Here is a 16723-nt window from a genome sequence, read left to right on the forward strand (position 1 = left end):
TATATTATTTTAAGTTATGATTTATTTTAATTTCCTTATATTTTCTAAAATATGGATCTTTACCGTAATCAGTAGTATACTTTTTATCACTACATGAGTATTGCGATGTTTACGCCTATAGGTGATTCGTATTTTCAGTTTACTTTATTACAATGATGAGGCTATAAATGAAAAGATAATCATATTTCAAAATCCTATTTTAATAATATTATAAACAAGGCAATAATTTAAATACAATACAATAATCCAATATAATCATAAAGGAATTATAGGGAAAGGATAATATGCAAAACTAATCACAAGCAGCTAACTATATAGTTTTGTTGGCTGTATAGTTAGTTGGTAGCTAAAAACTGTATAGTTTGGTTTATATCATAATTAAGGTGGCTTGGTTTGGTTATTTTATTTGAATTCATTTAATTTTTTTGCTTACATAAAAAAACAAGATGATAGTTTAAATACTCCAATCACTAAAAAAGCGACGAACAGCAAGAAAAGAATATTATACAAATCAGTCACAAACAGCCATCATTTACCAAACTAATTTTAAACTATTTTTAAACAACTATTACGTGTCATCTGTGGAAAATTTTACCTTTGGGAAACGAAAAAAGTAACAAAACAAATTTTATTAATAAAATCTTACCTCTGGGAAACAACAAATAGAAATTCTTTAACATCAGTGGTAGCAGAGGGATTAATATAATGTTGTATAGTCATTCTGAAACAAATCCGTTTTGATATTATTTGGTTCAACATTTAGTGATGCTTGGTCACTGCATATGGTGTTTGCTTGACGACAATTAACTATTCCTTTCTGGCTTGAAAATTTAATAAATTAAAGACTTAAATATTATCCCGTGTGTGTGCATTTACAGAACATTATATGAATTTACTGTATACAGAAGTCTCAATAGATCCCTTGTTTCTACTGACAAGGACATCTAGAAACGGCAGACAGAGAAGAGGATTCTCTTTCTCAATCGTGAATTTGATGGAATTATTTTGTGGATTGAGATGATTGAGAAAGAAATCCAATCTATCGGTTCCCTTCCAGATTATGATCGATTAAGTATCGTCAACATATCTGAGCCTGCTTTTAGGTTTGACGACTGTGCAGATCTAATGGCATGCATTTTAAATCATTTCACATACAGGGTGTTTAAAAAACATGTGCCATCTCTCGTTTGAAGATTTCTCGCGTAAAAAAATAAGATTTATTTTTCATATCAACATAGGCCCGATTCTGCTTTGATTCGTAGCTACAGGGTGTTAAAATCTTCCAAGTACTTCTAGCGTTTCGAATGAAATTTTGAGAGTAAAAGTTACTATAAATGCGCGGCGACATATTTTAAAGCTAAAAAAGTGTCGACGTATTCACCAGGGACGTGCATATGGGTTATCACTGAAATATTTTTCTAAAAAGGCATGTACGCCACTGACTTTATTTTCGTTACTTTGTTAGCGAAATAGTGTAAGCAGTTTAATGCCGATTAAAAGTTGTCTCTTGATACTTTGTCGATTTCGGCCTCCTTGATGAGATAAACGCAATTTTATTGATTTCCCTTGATCCAAGTCTAATAGCAACGTTTAAAAAATTTTAATACATTGACTTGCAAAAGTTTTAAATAAGCACTCATTGATTCCTCATCAAAAAATATGGAAAAAAGTTCTTATAAACATGGGTATGGAAATGCATAGTTTTAGAGTTACAGGATGTTAAAACTTTTTAAAATTAGGTTTTTTGTAATTATCTTAAGTACCATTATTTTTTTATTTGAACTTGCTGTAGGTTGGGCTAATAGTAATAATAACTAATAGTAATAATATTTAATAATAAATTAGTTGAAATATACAGGGTGTTTCAAAACAAATGCGAAAAACTTCAGGGGGCGATTCCTTGTTCAAAATAAAGGGTAGTTTGCTTCATAAACGTTGGGTCAAAAGTCAACCATTAGGGAGATATCGCGGTACAAAGATGGCAGAAAAATAATGTTTTTAATTTTTATCTTGAAAACGAAAAGAGGTAGACTAATAAAATTTTATGGAAGCATTACTGTTATGAAAACACACTTTCTGGTACTTTTTCACTTTTTTAAAATGAGTGGAAGGGGTTGAAACTACCCCTATCTATCATTCTTGTTAACGAAATTTAAAGAAAAATGTTATCAAACACATGTAAAAAATTAATTTGGATAGCTTAGTTTGTTTAGAAACTTTTTTCTCTTGTATTTTTTTGATAAAACTCACCGATTTGAAATTAAAAAATAAAATGTAAAGCATTACATGTCAGGACAAAAAACATATTCTGATGAAGAATCTAGTGCGCTGCTGTAATTTTTTTAGGAAAAAATCTAGTCGGCCGCTGTTACTTTTTAGGATGTTCCTAATATTATTTTATTTGACATTACTCTACTGCAATACGTTATTATCTAGATGATTATTATTATCGTTATGATCACTAGATTCTTAATCTAAAAATGTTCTTTGTCCTGGCATGTAATGCTTTACATTTTATTTTTTAATTTCAAATCGGTGAGTTTTATCAAAAGAACACAAGAGATAAAAAAGTTTCTAAACAAACTAAACTATCCAAATTAAAGCATTTGCATGTGTTTGATAAGATTTTTCTTTAAATTTCGTTAACAAGAATGATAGGGGTAGTTTATTTCAACCCCTTCCACTCATTTTAAAAAAGTAAAAAAATTACCAGAAAGTGTGTTTTCATAACAGTAATGCTTCCGTAAAATTTCATTAGTTTATCTCTTTTTGTTTTCAAGATAAAAAATAAAAACAATATTTTTCCGCCATCTTTGTACCGCGATATCTCCCTAATGGTTGACTTTTGACCCAACGTTTATAAAGCAAATTACCCTTTATTTTGAACAAGGAATCACCCCCTAAAGTTTTTCGCATTTGTTTTGAAACACCCTGTATAATTTATTAATTTTATTTTTATTTTAATTTTATTAATTGTCACTAATAAAATTGCGTTTATCTCATCAAGGAGGCCGAATTCGACAAAATATCAAGAGATATCTTTTAATTGGCATTAAACGGTCTATAAAAAGTTGATATCAAAGGAAAAAGTCAATGGCGCACATGTTTAATTTTTGAAAAATATTCCAGTGATAACCCATATGCACGTCCCTGATGAATCTGTCGACACATTTTTAGCATTAAAATATCTAACACTTATAGTAACCTTTACCTTCAAAATTTCATTCGAATCACTAAGAGTACTTGGAAGAAAATTATAATAAATCGAAAGATTATTAAGACTTTTAACACCCTGTTTTGATATAAAAAATAAATCTTATTTTTACGAGAGGAATCTCACCAAGAGAGATGGCAGATGTTTTTTGTAACACCCTTTATATATTAGAATTAGCTATCACTGATAGCTAGCGGAGAACCCATCGGTAAACCGTCATTTTGAGCATGAAACTTATCTTTAACTTGAAAGCTGTGTTAATCAAAATAAATGACAATGGAAGTACGAAATTCTTTTAGTTTCAATAATTTTGGCTACTATAAACTCCATTTAAATATAAGTATAAAAATTATCAATTTTAATTTGCTATATCTTTCATTATTTTTTTATCATAGTAGAACGTATTTTAATCTAATCTAGAAGTCATCCACTTCAGTAGAATATATACGTAAAGTACAAATTTTTGTATTCATTTATCAGAAATGAAGACTATAGAAGTATTATACTTAGGTTTTCTTATTTGTGCGGTTGTTCAGGTAGCTCATAGTGAAGAAAGTATGTATTAATAATATTTTTGTAATACTCTTCATTACACTAATTAATTTTAGGGTTGACTAGCAATGATGACATAAACAACACTATAAATGCCTTGATTAGTAGCTTACCAGATCCTCTAGATATTGCGCCTTTTCAATTCCAATTAAATAATTCTATTATTAAGTAAGTATACACTTTGCTATACCCTGTGTTGCACCGCCAACCTGGACATAGGAAATCCCATGTAAATTTTAAAAATGACGAAGTTTTCCCTCCTTTTTTATTTTCTATATTATAATATATTCCCATTTTATTTTACAGAAAATTTTATTTGAAACTATTTAAAGAACTTCTTAAAATGAAGCAAATTGTTAATTTTGAATGGTTTATACGAATATGTTCTTCAGAGTTCAGTTATGAGGTACAAAAATACTAAATTGGCGAAAATTTAAAATAATGCGGTCCTGATCAAAGAAACTTAACATTCACAAGTTATGTCACAATATGACAAATCTATTATGATTTTCTTCTACAGAAATCTGTCAAAAATATTCTCAGTTATATTCTCTATAAAAGAATTACAAAAAGTACACTGTAAACATACAAGAATCTTTTAAAAATAAAATATATTTCGTAGATAAGTAAACTGCTAACACTGCTTCAAAAGAAAATGTATTTATTAAACACTAAACAATTCACAAAATGAAGTACTTGTTAATAATTAAATGTGGATAAAACTTGCCCTACGTTTTCTTCACCCCCGTCCAATAATTCTTGGTGTTCGGAATATTTAAATGACTTAAAATTATGCTTACAGTTGAGGGTTGGAACCTTTGGTGTTACACAGCAAAATAAAACACTAAATCACCACATGTATTGTGGTGATTTAGTGTTTTATTTTAAAATTATGATTCGCCAAGCAATGGTACGTTGTTTTTTCCACTATTTCTCCAAGTATTCTGATACTTCTTGATTTTCTTATTCCACTTGAAGTCGAATATTATTTAATTCATTTTCGTTTAATATTTTTCCATGATCCTCATCAATATTAATTTTTTTTTATATTTACAGTCTTTAATGTCTGTTCGTGTTGGAATATCTCTCTTACATTTATAGTCTTCAATAACTGGTCTGGAATATTTTGAAAATGTACAAAAAATTAATCCTTTACAGCTTGTAGACATTTTTCTCCATAATACGAGTAAATTTCTTTAGTTGTGTTATTTATATTTACATACTATATTTATCACGTATAAAGTCAATATGACGTTAATAAAATGTTTTTTTTTTAATTATTAAAAGTCAATTTAGTATAAATTATTAAAGTCAATTTGACATTAAAAGATTGAAGTTGAAGGTGGCATGTTTGTTATTCTAATCAAGACCGTATTATGTTTTTGATTAATTTTAAAAGTATTTTTTATCTCTCACAATAGTCTAAGAGCTAGCAACGTTTTCGAGAAAGTATTTTAAGACGTCTGGCTCTTTGATATATCTTTTACTATGCTCTCTGGAACAGCATGCGGCCCGTCTGGCTGCCGATACCCGTTGCGTTTACTACTGCGCATCGGAAGAAGGTCCTATATTTTTTTATTAATTTAGTCCTATAAATTCTAGTATTGAATATAAATCGAACATGTCTCCATAGCGCGGTGCGTAGAGTTTCCGACCACGAACCGAAGATTCAGAGTTCAAATCCGGGTCAAGTCAAAGACTTTTTTATTTTATTTTCGTTTATATTCTAATAGTAAAGTAATAAATAATTCTGGTAATTAAAAAAATCAATAATAATTCTGGTAATTAAAAAAACCAAATATTTAATACTTTACTATCAGGATATAAACGAAAATAAAAATAAAAAAGTCTTTGACCTGACCCGGATTTGAACTCTTCGGTTCGTGTTCGGAAACTCTACGCACTGCGCTATGGAGACATGTTCGATTTATATTCAATACTAGAATTTAAAGGACTAATAAACATATAGGATCTTCTTTCAGTGCGCAGTAGGGAACGCAACATGCTGTTCTAGAGAGCATAGTAAAAGATGTATCAAAGAGCCAGACGTCTTAAAATAATTCTTTTTCCGACGTTGCTAGCTCTCGTACTATAGCTCAAGAACGAATTCGTATAAAACATTCAAAATGAACATTTAGCTTGTAAGTTCTTAAAAAGTTTAAAATACATTTTTCTCTCAAATAACATAGGGAAAACATTATTTGAAATTTTACATGGGATTCCCTATGTCCAGATTGGCGATGCAACAGACTGTACAGGGTGGTCGAAATTAGTCTGTTTTTTAACAAAGAAAACCTATTTCCTGATTAGATAGAGCAAAACCGATATAGATGGCATGGGCTCAATTTCTGAGAAACGTTTAATACTACCAACTGAGATACGGGGTCTTTTTGAATTTTTTACCATTTGGAAAAATGCCCATAACTTTTGTATTTTTTGGAATAATAAAATTCTGTGAAAACGTTCTTAAGGCACTTTTATATGAACAATTTAATATTCTATATTATTATTTATCTGCATAATTAAAGACTTTTGAAAGAGTAAATCAACATTCTATATTAGTATTACCAATTACAATTAAAACGCCAGGGTTACAACTGAACTATTAAATAGAGAATTTAGAGAAAATTGGAGGGGCCCATATCTTGGTCTGCTAGATCCTGTGATTTAACTCCTTTCGACTTTTTTATGGGGGAAAATAAAAGACCTTACTTATAATAGAAGAACCATTGGGACGAGAGAAGAATTGGAGAAGGCTACTAGGCAAGCTTTTGGACTTATTGCACCAGTTCGCCTAATAAATCTCTTGACGATTTCAATGTCATTTTTTTTTGAAAACTATACTCGTCACTCAAAAAATACTTTTTAGTTTTGTTCTTTGTTTATTGTATAGATTTCAATTGTAATTACTAATACTAATATAGAATGTTAATTTACCTTCTCAAAAGTCTTTAATTATGCAAATAAATAATAATATAGAATAATAAATTGTGATAAAAAATAATTAGGCAAGGAGGTAAACACAAAATCAAGGCCCGCTTCGATATAAAGATAAAAACACCTAATATTTCTCTGATCGTTAGAAATAGATTTCTATAACTTTATATCGTTGGAAAGGGTTAAATGCCAGCATTTTTTTAAGTTCAAAGCCAACTATAATTTCCATTTAAAAAATTATATTTTTCATTATTTCTGGCAAAAAGAGCAAGCATAGAAAAAAACCGACTACGCCACTGCATTGTGCTCAAAAAAATACATTAAGAACGTTTTTACAGAATTTTATTATTCCGCGAAATACAAAAATTATGGCCAATTTTCCAAATGGTAAAAAATTCAAAAAGACCCCGTATCTCAGTTGGCAGTGAGAATATCAACAGGCGGTTTACGCCACTAATCGTGTCTCAGAAATCGAGCCCATGACGTCTATGTCGGTTTTGCTCTATCTAGTCAGGAAATAGGGTTTCTCTGTTAAAACAGACCAATTTCGACCACCCTGTACGATGTCACAAATAAAATTCATTTCATATGGATTTTTTTTATTTATTGACATAGAAGAAATGTGACTTCAGCGATAATTTCTGCATTGGTTTATATTAAAATTGGCTTTAGAAAATTTTGCCTGCTGCTCTCGGGTATCTGTTAAATTTGACGTCTAAAGTAATAAATGGCTAAAAAATTGGTTTCCTGACCGAATTTCGAAAGTTCGTATTTCAAAAAGTTGTTTCTTTTTTAACTACGGTTGCTACTGGTTAAAAATTACATCATTTTATTTTTTATCTAGATGGCTGATAACTGGTACTTAAATAAAATTAAAATAAAAAACAACTTTTTCAAATAAAGTTTTTCGAAATTCTGCCACCAAACCAATTTTTTTAGCTATTTGTTACTTTAAATGTAAAATTCGATGGATACCCAGGAACAACATTTTCTTAAGTTTTTTTTTTGAATCTAAATCAAAGCAAAAACAATCGCTGAAGTCAATTTTCACGTAAGTAATAAATAAAAAAAAAGATTCAATATGATTCGTACTTTATCTGTGACCCTATAAGGGTCCGGCAATAGTGCGTCGGGCATCTGTAGCTCCTAGAATAAAAAATTTGAGAATTTTGTTTAAGAGCAAACCTAAAGTATGTATCAGGATGTATTTCAGGAAAATATTTTAACTTCTATAGGGTGGCTCAAAAAAGTGTGAGTGAACCTGGATGATTTTTTTTGAAATGGAACACCCTGTATATTATTGCATTTTTGGCTTCCTTTCAGATCATACAACATAACCCTAAGATATGAATAAATATATTTCGATAGTTTCAAAGATATTAAAAAATAAATAAAAAATATATATTTTTCAGGCATTGCATTCTTAAAAAAATTATGAAAAATACAAGAACTGTTCTGAAATCAAAACTATATTATATGTTTATTTTAGATGGTGTGTACTTACTTTGCTATAAATATGAAAATAGTAAATCATACAGGATGTTCAAAATTCTACGCCTAACTTTCTAAAATATAAAATAACTTTTCTTCGTTTTATTTTTAAATGGAACCCGCTGTATATAATTTTTTCAGTAGACGGAGAATTAAAAAATAACATTTTTTGTATTTAGAGTATTTCAAAATTTTTACCGGTTTCGCAGTTATTTGCGGTTTTATATTTCATATGACATTTTCCACAGTAAATTTTTATCAAAGACATACAATAATGATTTTTCTCTCGTATTTTACCATTGAAACCGCCATATTAAATATTACTGCGTGTATCTGCAAAACCGTTAAACATTTTGAAACACTCTAAATACAAAAAAAATTTTCATTTTTTAAGTCTCCATCTAATAAAAAAATAATATACAGTTCCATTTAAAAAAACAAAGAAAAAATATTTTATATTTTAGAAAGTTTGGCGTAGAATATTGAACATCCTGTATGATTTACGATTACCATATTTAAAGCAAAGTAAGAACAAACCATCTATAGTAAATACCTAATGTAGTTTTGATTTCAGAACAGTTCTTGTATTTTTCATAATTTTTAAGAGGGGCTGAAAAATATATATTTTTCATTTATTTTTTAGTATCTCTGAAACTATCGAAATATATTTATTCATATCTTAGGGTTATGTAAAGTGATCTGAAAGGAAGTCAAAAATCAATAATATACAGGATGTTCTATTTAAAAAAAATCATCAAGGCCCACTCACACTTTTTTTAGCCACCCTATATATATAGTATATCCTTGTACATACTTTAGGTTTGCACTTAAACAAAATTCTCAAGTTTTTTAATCTAGGAGCTACAGATGCTCGACACACTATTGCCGGACCCTGTATATGAGCATACATTAAAAATTTTATAAAGATTTAGTTAATGATATCACAGATGATATTTAAATGTTTTTCTTTCAGTGGATCTTTTGTAAGCTCTGGACTAAATATAAGCGGCATTAATCAAACTGTTGCTACATATATTGATGTGCATACTGCCATACTCGTAGGTAGTTATAACGTAACATTCAATCTTAAGGGAATCGACTTTGTGCTAAATTACACCACGGATGTGCTGCTAGGGAATTTGCTGCCTTTCTTTGGAAACGGTTCCATAAAGTAGGTACTTCGCCTTAAAAATTGATACATTTATATATTTTATTCTATTTCGATTTTAGGGCCAGATTAGATAACCTGACAATAAACATATATGTAGAGAATCACTTAACAAAACTAAGAAATATTAAAGTAGGATTTTCTGTAGGCGAGAAGACAAACGTAAGTAGAAAATATTTTAGGTTTCCATTTGGGTGCAATATCGGGCATAAAAATGTTTTCCATAATTCAGTTATAAACCTCAAACCCAAGAAAAAGAAACTAAACATATACTTATACTTAATAAGCATATACTTAATACTTACCAGGTATAAATGATTAATAATAACTATTATAATTTATGATATTTTACTTTAATTTATTACATTTTATAACTATTTTATTTCATTTTATTAAAAAATATATATTATAAAATATCATACCTTAATAGTATTATATTTTTTACTTTTAATAACTATTTAAGAAACAAATTTTGTAAAATTGATCCAGTTCCCGAGTTTATAATTTTACAAAGTTAAGTGTTGGTGTATTAATTTCCTGAAATATTTACTTTATTAAACCTACTAGTATTTGTTAGGATGTTTTTGATCTTAATATTAATACATTTTTAGTTTGAAATTCAAGGACTCATGAATAACGATTACTTTAGCGAATTGATTAACGAATTGCTGAGTACTTACATATCAAGAGGAATTGATTTTTTGAATACCAATAAAGATACCATAGGGAGTGTTATTAGTTCAATCATTCAAAGCATTGTCGATAGCATACAAGATAATTTAACATTGGATATCGACCATGAAAATGTAGAAGGGTAACAGAAGCTAGGTAAAATCTGTTCAACGAGCCAGGGAATATTTAGACCGACGAGATTCTAAAAATGACACATATAGATAAAGGAAATAAATTAAGATTGGAATGCTGGGCTTCTCGCCAAAACTTATAATTGTTTTGGATCGCGCAAATAATTTTCTCTTATCAAAGTCAGAATCTGCAAAAATTATACTTAATTTAAACCGCCTACGTTAGAGAAAGAAATACAGAAAAGTGTATAAAGCGTCCTTTATATACAGGGTGTCCCAGAAAAAAGTGCAAATATTTTAATTGGTAGAGACTGAAGACAAACTGAAGACATTTGAAGCAATCAAATTCGTATTAAACTTTAAAAATAAAACAGAGAAACATGAAAGGAAACAAACAAAACAAAAATGAATTGATTATTCCTCGGGCTGTTTTCGATATATTGAATTCTGAATAACGATAAACATTTTAGAAATTTCTTTTTTGTGACCTTATCAATAACCAATTCATTTGTGTTTTGTTTGTTTCCATTCATGTTTTTCTGTTTTATTTTAAAATTTAATAATAATTTGATTGCTTCGAGTGTCTTGAATTTGAAATTGTTGAAACTACGGCAACCTTGAATGACGCAAGCTCGACACGGCGCGGCGGCGGCGGCGCGGCAAAGGAGCAGTTACCAGTGATGCGCGGCTCTCTTGGCCAACGCGACGGTTGGGCTGTCGATGGAATTGTCGAAATACATAGAAAAAATAGCGAAAAAACAAAATACGTATTTAAAATTGTTGAGTGAAACCTGTATTTTCTTAGATTGAAAGTAGTTCGGAAAGTGGCGGAAAGAAACAATAATTCTCAACATTTATTCATTCAGAAATGTATTCAAAGTAATGTGTGCTTTTCAAGGTGTTTTGTAAATCAGTGGTTCAAATTGTGACGAGGCCTATATGAAAATAATGTGTTAAAAATGGGGACTGTTATTTTAGCATTTATTATAATAGCATGTACAAAATGTACAAGTAAAGCAGCACAGTGAAGTGTATTTTAGTTAAGTGTATATCGAAAAAGAGATCTGTCACAGTTACATCGATCTGTCATAAGTATCTATTTTAATGTTGGGTAAGTTTTTTAATTTAACTTTTTTAACTTTTAAACATTTAACTTTTAATTTATTTTATGTCATAATATTACAATCTTAAAAATGTAATGCATCTCTGCAAACTCCTCAGGTGTTGTGATTTTATGACTTTTAACATATACTTTCTTGTCCATATGGCAACACAATGCGTCGAATTAACTGAAATCCGGGCTTGATCCGGGTAATTGGATGTAGTTGGCGATATCTGCCGGCGGTTCTCAAAATGTTGCGATTATTTTTTTTAAATTTCAAAGTTAAATAACTCGGTTATTTTCAGTTTATTTTAAAAATGGTAAAGAGAAAATATGTTTATTTTGACCCGATCTACCACCCCTTAAAATATCTGCACTCATTTCTGGGACACCCTGTATTATATACAGGGTCGCTTTTATGTATAGAAACGGTCGATTATTAGGTAAAATATAGGAGGTACCGCAAAAAGTTAAATATAAAAGTTATAGGGTTTATAAATATCTATTAGCGGGTAATAAATTTAAGTATACAGGGTCGATCATAAAGTCGTGGCACATCAAAGTTTCATTTTTTAAATGGACCCCCTGTATATTATTGCATATTTCGATTCTTCCTTCAATTCTAAGCAAAACTCGAAATACACACAATGTACCTCATACCAACCGTTTTCGAGTTATTGACTTTTGAAAATATCACTTAAACAATTTGATTTAATTAATTTCGATATGTTCAGTTTCTTTTAACGATGCCATTTTGCCGAAAGTGAGATACTTAATAATATTTGACATTAGTTTTCAAGTTAGCATTTATAGATGTATAAAATGACAGTTTGGAAATTAAAAAAAAATCGTTTAACATTTCAATTCTTCAATTTATGTACATTGTGCATTACGGTTATTTTGTTTAAAATTGAAGGAAGAATTGAAATATGCTATAATATTCAGGGGGTTTCATTTTGAAAAAATAAAGTTTGATGTGACACAATTTTATGACCGACCCTGTATACTTAAATTTACTAGTAATTAATAGGAATTTAAAAACCCATTACAACAGTATCACAGTTTCGGCAGAATGGCATCATTAAATCAAGCCAAACACATCGAAATTAATTAAATCGAATAATTGTTTAAGTGATATTTTCAAAAGACAATAACTCGGAAACGGTTGCTTTGAGGTACATTGCGTGTATTTCGATTTTTGGTTAGAATTGAAGGAAGAATTGAAATATGTAATAATATACAGGGGGTTCTATTTAAAAAAAATGAACCTTTCATGTGCCATGACTTTATGAACGACCCTGTATACTTAAGATGGACTTCTTGATCTACTGCTATCTTTTTTCCATCCATTTAGTACTGTTAAACCTGGGGATATGAGTGTAACCCAACATTATAGTGAATATTATAGGTATTTGGTATTATGGTAATTTGTTTTTGCATCACACTGCTGTTTTTACAATTTTTTTTTTCGCGTCCGGTACAAGAACAGCGCCAAATAGCACTTACATTATCCTTATGGGCACTTTCCAATCTGAACTTGTTTCATTTATCTATGAAATGACAGAAAATACAATTTACTTGTGAATTAAAGTGTCAGAGAACAACTGTCCTTGTCATTCAACTACTCGTTGGACAGGGCTTACTTATTAATATATGTTGTGTATGAAATATAATTGGTGGTTTATTTAATTTAATAGAGTTCTTTATTTCTCACTGATGTACCTAAGCTAAAATGGGTAAGTTCAATATTATGGTTCAGCCTTAACCATTATGTAACCATTACCTTAAACCCAAATGTTCTCTCCATCCCAAAATCTCTCCACAAAATATCTAGATCTATTCCCGGCAGTCAAATATTAGTTAATCCTACAATAAGGGACAAAAAGTTCAGATAAGTATTAACCTAAAAATAGACCATTGTAGCATATTTTTTAATCACAAATATCAACAAAAAGAGACCATATTTCAGGAGCTAATCTTCTTTAACCGACTTTGCAGAAAAAGATTTTCTACATTTCCAATAATCCCAAGAAAGATATCCGGATACAAATATCCGAGAAGAGGGAAAAACTGGCTTTCCCTTGAGAAATGCTCTTTCTTATTCTTTGATTAGTTTAACCAAGGAAATAAGGCTGGCCATTTTGGGGTCGCATTTAGAAACTTGTGGTATTTTTGACAAACAGCTTTTCTTAGGGGTGAAATAGGTCATATATGACGTGTTTTACAATGGATTTTTATTAAAGAAAATTAGGGTGGAAAATTATTTTTTTTAATAATCCAGTTATTTCAGAAACAGAACTACAATATTTACATAGCTTCTTGTATTAAAATTGGTAATAATAAATAAATACAGAAAATAAATAAGTAAGTTAATGCTGGATTCCATACGTAAGCCATAACGTTAAGACGTAACATTCAGATCCCAAGTAGCATTTTTGGACACATTTTAGGTAATGATTATAATAATTGTGTCTGTTTCTTGACACAAAATAAAAGCGGTATGCTACAAATAGGAAACATTTTCGAAACCTATATATTTTATATGACGTTATTACATGTGTTTCCAATGTGGTCGCGAAACATGTGTTTCCAATGTAATGTTTCTAAACATTTTCTTCAATTTGTGTTTAAGATATTCCAGTTTTAAGCAGCCACTGTTACTAAATGTGAAAAAACAAAATATCAAACTAAAATACACACACCGGAAAAATCTAAATCACCGGATATCATTTTATTAAAGTTAAAAATAAATGTTTTGAATAAACAACCACATATTTGTAGGCCGATTCTTTCTACTTCGATTGAAACGAAGTAGTCACATTAGTTATTTCTAATTTGGGATATTTGCAGAAGTGTTTGTGCATTTTTTGTCAAATGCATAAAAAGCACCTAGTATCAATTGTTCGAATTTAACCTGTACTGGCTATGTCCTTATGATAACTGGCCAGAATTCATTCAAATAACTCTGTTTAATATTAAACGACATTATGGAGCGTAGACATCTTAACAGAGACGAAATGCTAAGGGCCATGGGTATGCTCGAAGCTGGAATGCGCCAAGTCGACGTAGCTAGAGCATTAAATACAACGCAAAGTGTAATATCGCGATTAAGTGCACGCTAAGTCAAAGTGGTGATGTTGCTGAAAGGCACACAGGGCGACATCGCATTACTACCCCTCAGCAAGATCATGACGACCGACTCTTACAGCACCAGAGCTTAGTTTAATTCTCCAGGAATCACATAATGTAACCGTTAGTCCTGACACTGTTCGCAATAGATTAAGAGAGGTCAACTTAAGAAGCAGGCGCCCCTGGAGGGCTCAACCCTTAACGAGAGGAAATCGAGAGGTACGATATTTGTGGGCTCAAGATCATGTTCAGGGGTCGAATGAACAATGGGTCAATGTTCTCTTCACGGATGACTCACGCTTTGGAATTCATCCGGATTCGAGAAGGCTTAGGGTATGCAGAGAACCGGGAAATCTTATTCGGTTGGATCATGTTCAGGAAGTGCACCCTTATCAAGGTGGAACAGTTATGGTCTGGGGAGGAGTCCAGTTAGGCCGAAAAACCGATCTCGTTTTTCTTGAAAGGTTTCTAACAGGAACCACATATCGTGATTTAATTCTAGAGCCTGTCGTGTTACCATATGCCAATGATTTTGGGAGAAACTTCATTCTCATGCATGACAATGCACGGCCTCATACAGCCAGAGTGGTAAATGTGTTTATCAATGCTCATCAATTAAACATCTTACCCTGGCCGGCACAATCTCCTGACCTCAACTCCATCGAGCACGTATGGGACGCGGTCCAAAGAAGAATTTTGAGAATAGGTATGCCTCATGAAACTCGTAGGGATCTGGTTCGGGCCGTGAATGCAGCGTGGCAGGCTGTACCTCAAGAAGAGATCGACAACCTGATCAGGAGCATGGAGAGACGATGTAGGGCTGTAATGAACAGTAGAGGAGGCCATATCCTTTATTAAGTAAAAATGGTTTTATCTTTTTTTTTAATTCACAGTTTAGAATAAAAAAAAATGTGTGTATTTTTTTGAGTTCAATAAAAATCAAGATAAATTTGAAAAATTCGGTAAATTTCGCATTTTTATTTCCAATACGTCCTGTAAACTATTTGTTTATTTTAATTTTATTATATCAGAAATGCAAATAATAAAATTACTGACGATGGCTGGATAAATTTGTAATATCCCTAGACTTTTCCGGTGTGTGTAGTATAAATGTAAAACGTCTGACGAGGGGCAAGGGACTCAAAAAACTCACAATCTTTTAGGATGTTTATTTCAAAATTTAATTTGATTTAAAATTGGGGCGACATGTTTCGGGATTCATTTAATTCCTATCCTCAGACCCAGAAAGACATGGGAATGGGAATTAAATGAATCCCGAAATATGTCGCCCCAATTTTAAATCAACTTAAATTTTGAAATAAGCATCCTAATAGATTGTGAGTGTTTTGAGTCCCCTACCCCTCGTCAGAGGTTTTACATTGATATGTACTCATACTGGATTGGAGAACGTTTAGTTAAAATAGTATATGTCAGTGTGTGGATTTCAAAATTAAAACAACCATCAACAATGTCGACATAATTTTTTTGTCTTAAACTCTTTGTTTTTAGGTTTTCTCGCACAAAAAATATCTGGCAACAGCAACTTCATCGTTTAATTTGATAATGTACTTTCATATTTTTGATGCCCCTTTTATATATCATTATTTGTTGCTAATAAAATATTTTTGCTTGAAATATAGATTTTTATTTTTATTCCTATATCATGGTTCTGATAATAAAAATATATAAATCAATGTAAGTAGAACACGTTGTTTTGAATTTAAAAGCTCAACAGCTGAGCCGATAAAAACATGTATTTTTAGTTAAAAACGCTATCACTAGCCAACATGGCGGAATCTTAATTCATTATTTTATAAAATCGACATAAAATATGATAAAAAGTGTATAAAATACCTATAAAGGTTCCTTAACTAAAATTAAATGAAATATACTGACATCTCAGGTAACAAAAACTGTTATCTACGATTTGAGCAATTGATTTATTCATGTCACAAATCAAATGCAAATAAAAACTTCGACATACTTAATCCAGATTTCTCGTTACTTAAATTACCCGAGGGCATTGTTTATTGTATGTATAAGGGAAAGAAGAAAATAAAGAATCGTGAGAAGAAAAAATCGCAAAGAAAGGTCTTACCGGTAAAACTTTTATCAAGCGGGAAGTTGCGGCAGTCTCTTGGGACTTTTTTCCGGGGATCTTTTGGAAATATAAGTAAACAGGAGGAGCAACACGATAAGAAGAACAGTCAACAGGAAAATCGAAATATTTAGTACGGTTCTAACCTCAATAATTGAATAGCGTCATTTAAATAATATCCTGAATTTTAATTTATTATATTATCTCAAATAATTGAGAGAAATGAATA

General features: G+C 30.6%; 1 protein-coding gene across 2 annotated transcripts; it reads left to right on the forward strand.

The window, feature by feature from the left end:
• Positions 1 to 3657: 3657 nt before the first annotated feature.
• Positions 3658 to 16031, forward strand: LOC115876932. Of its 2 annotated transcripts, none has more exons than XM_030892981.1 (6): positions 3658 to 3769; positions 3823 to 3934; positions 9168 to 9365; positions 9425 to 9524; positions 9974 to 10176; positions 15906 to 16031. In XM_030892981.1, the coding sequence occupies exons 1-6, from the start codon at positions 3697 to 3699 to the stop codon at positions 15955 to 15957; spliced, it is 738 nt and encodes a 245-aa protein (XP_030748841.1). In that variant the 5' UTR covers positions 3658 to 3696; the 3' UTR covers positions 15958 to 16031. The 2 variants fall into 2 exon arrangements, with proteins under 2 accessions (XP_030748841.1, XP_030748842.1); XM_030892982.1 differs by lacking the exon at positions 15906 to 16031 and adding an exon at positions 12965 to 13942.
• The last annotated feature ends 692 nt before the right edge of the window (positions 16032 to 16723 follow it).

Source organism: Sitophilus oryzae, unplaced genomic scaffold (genome assembly GCF_002938485.1).
Source record: "Sitophilus oryzae breed Bouriz unplaced genomic scaffold, Soryzae_2.0 scaffold_1440_pilon_pilon, whole genome shotgun sequence".
NCBI classification, from domain to species: Eukaryota; Metazoa; Arthropoda; class Insecta; order Coleoptera; family Curculionidae; genus Sitophilus; species Sitophilus oryzae.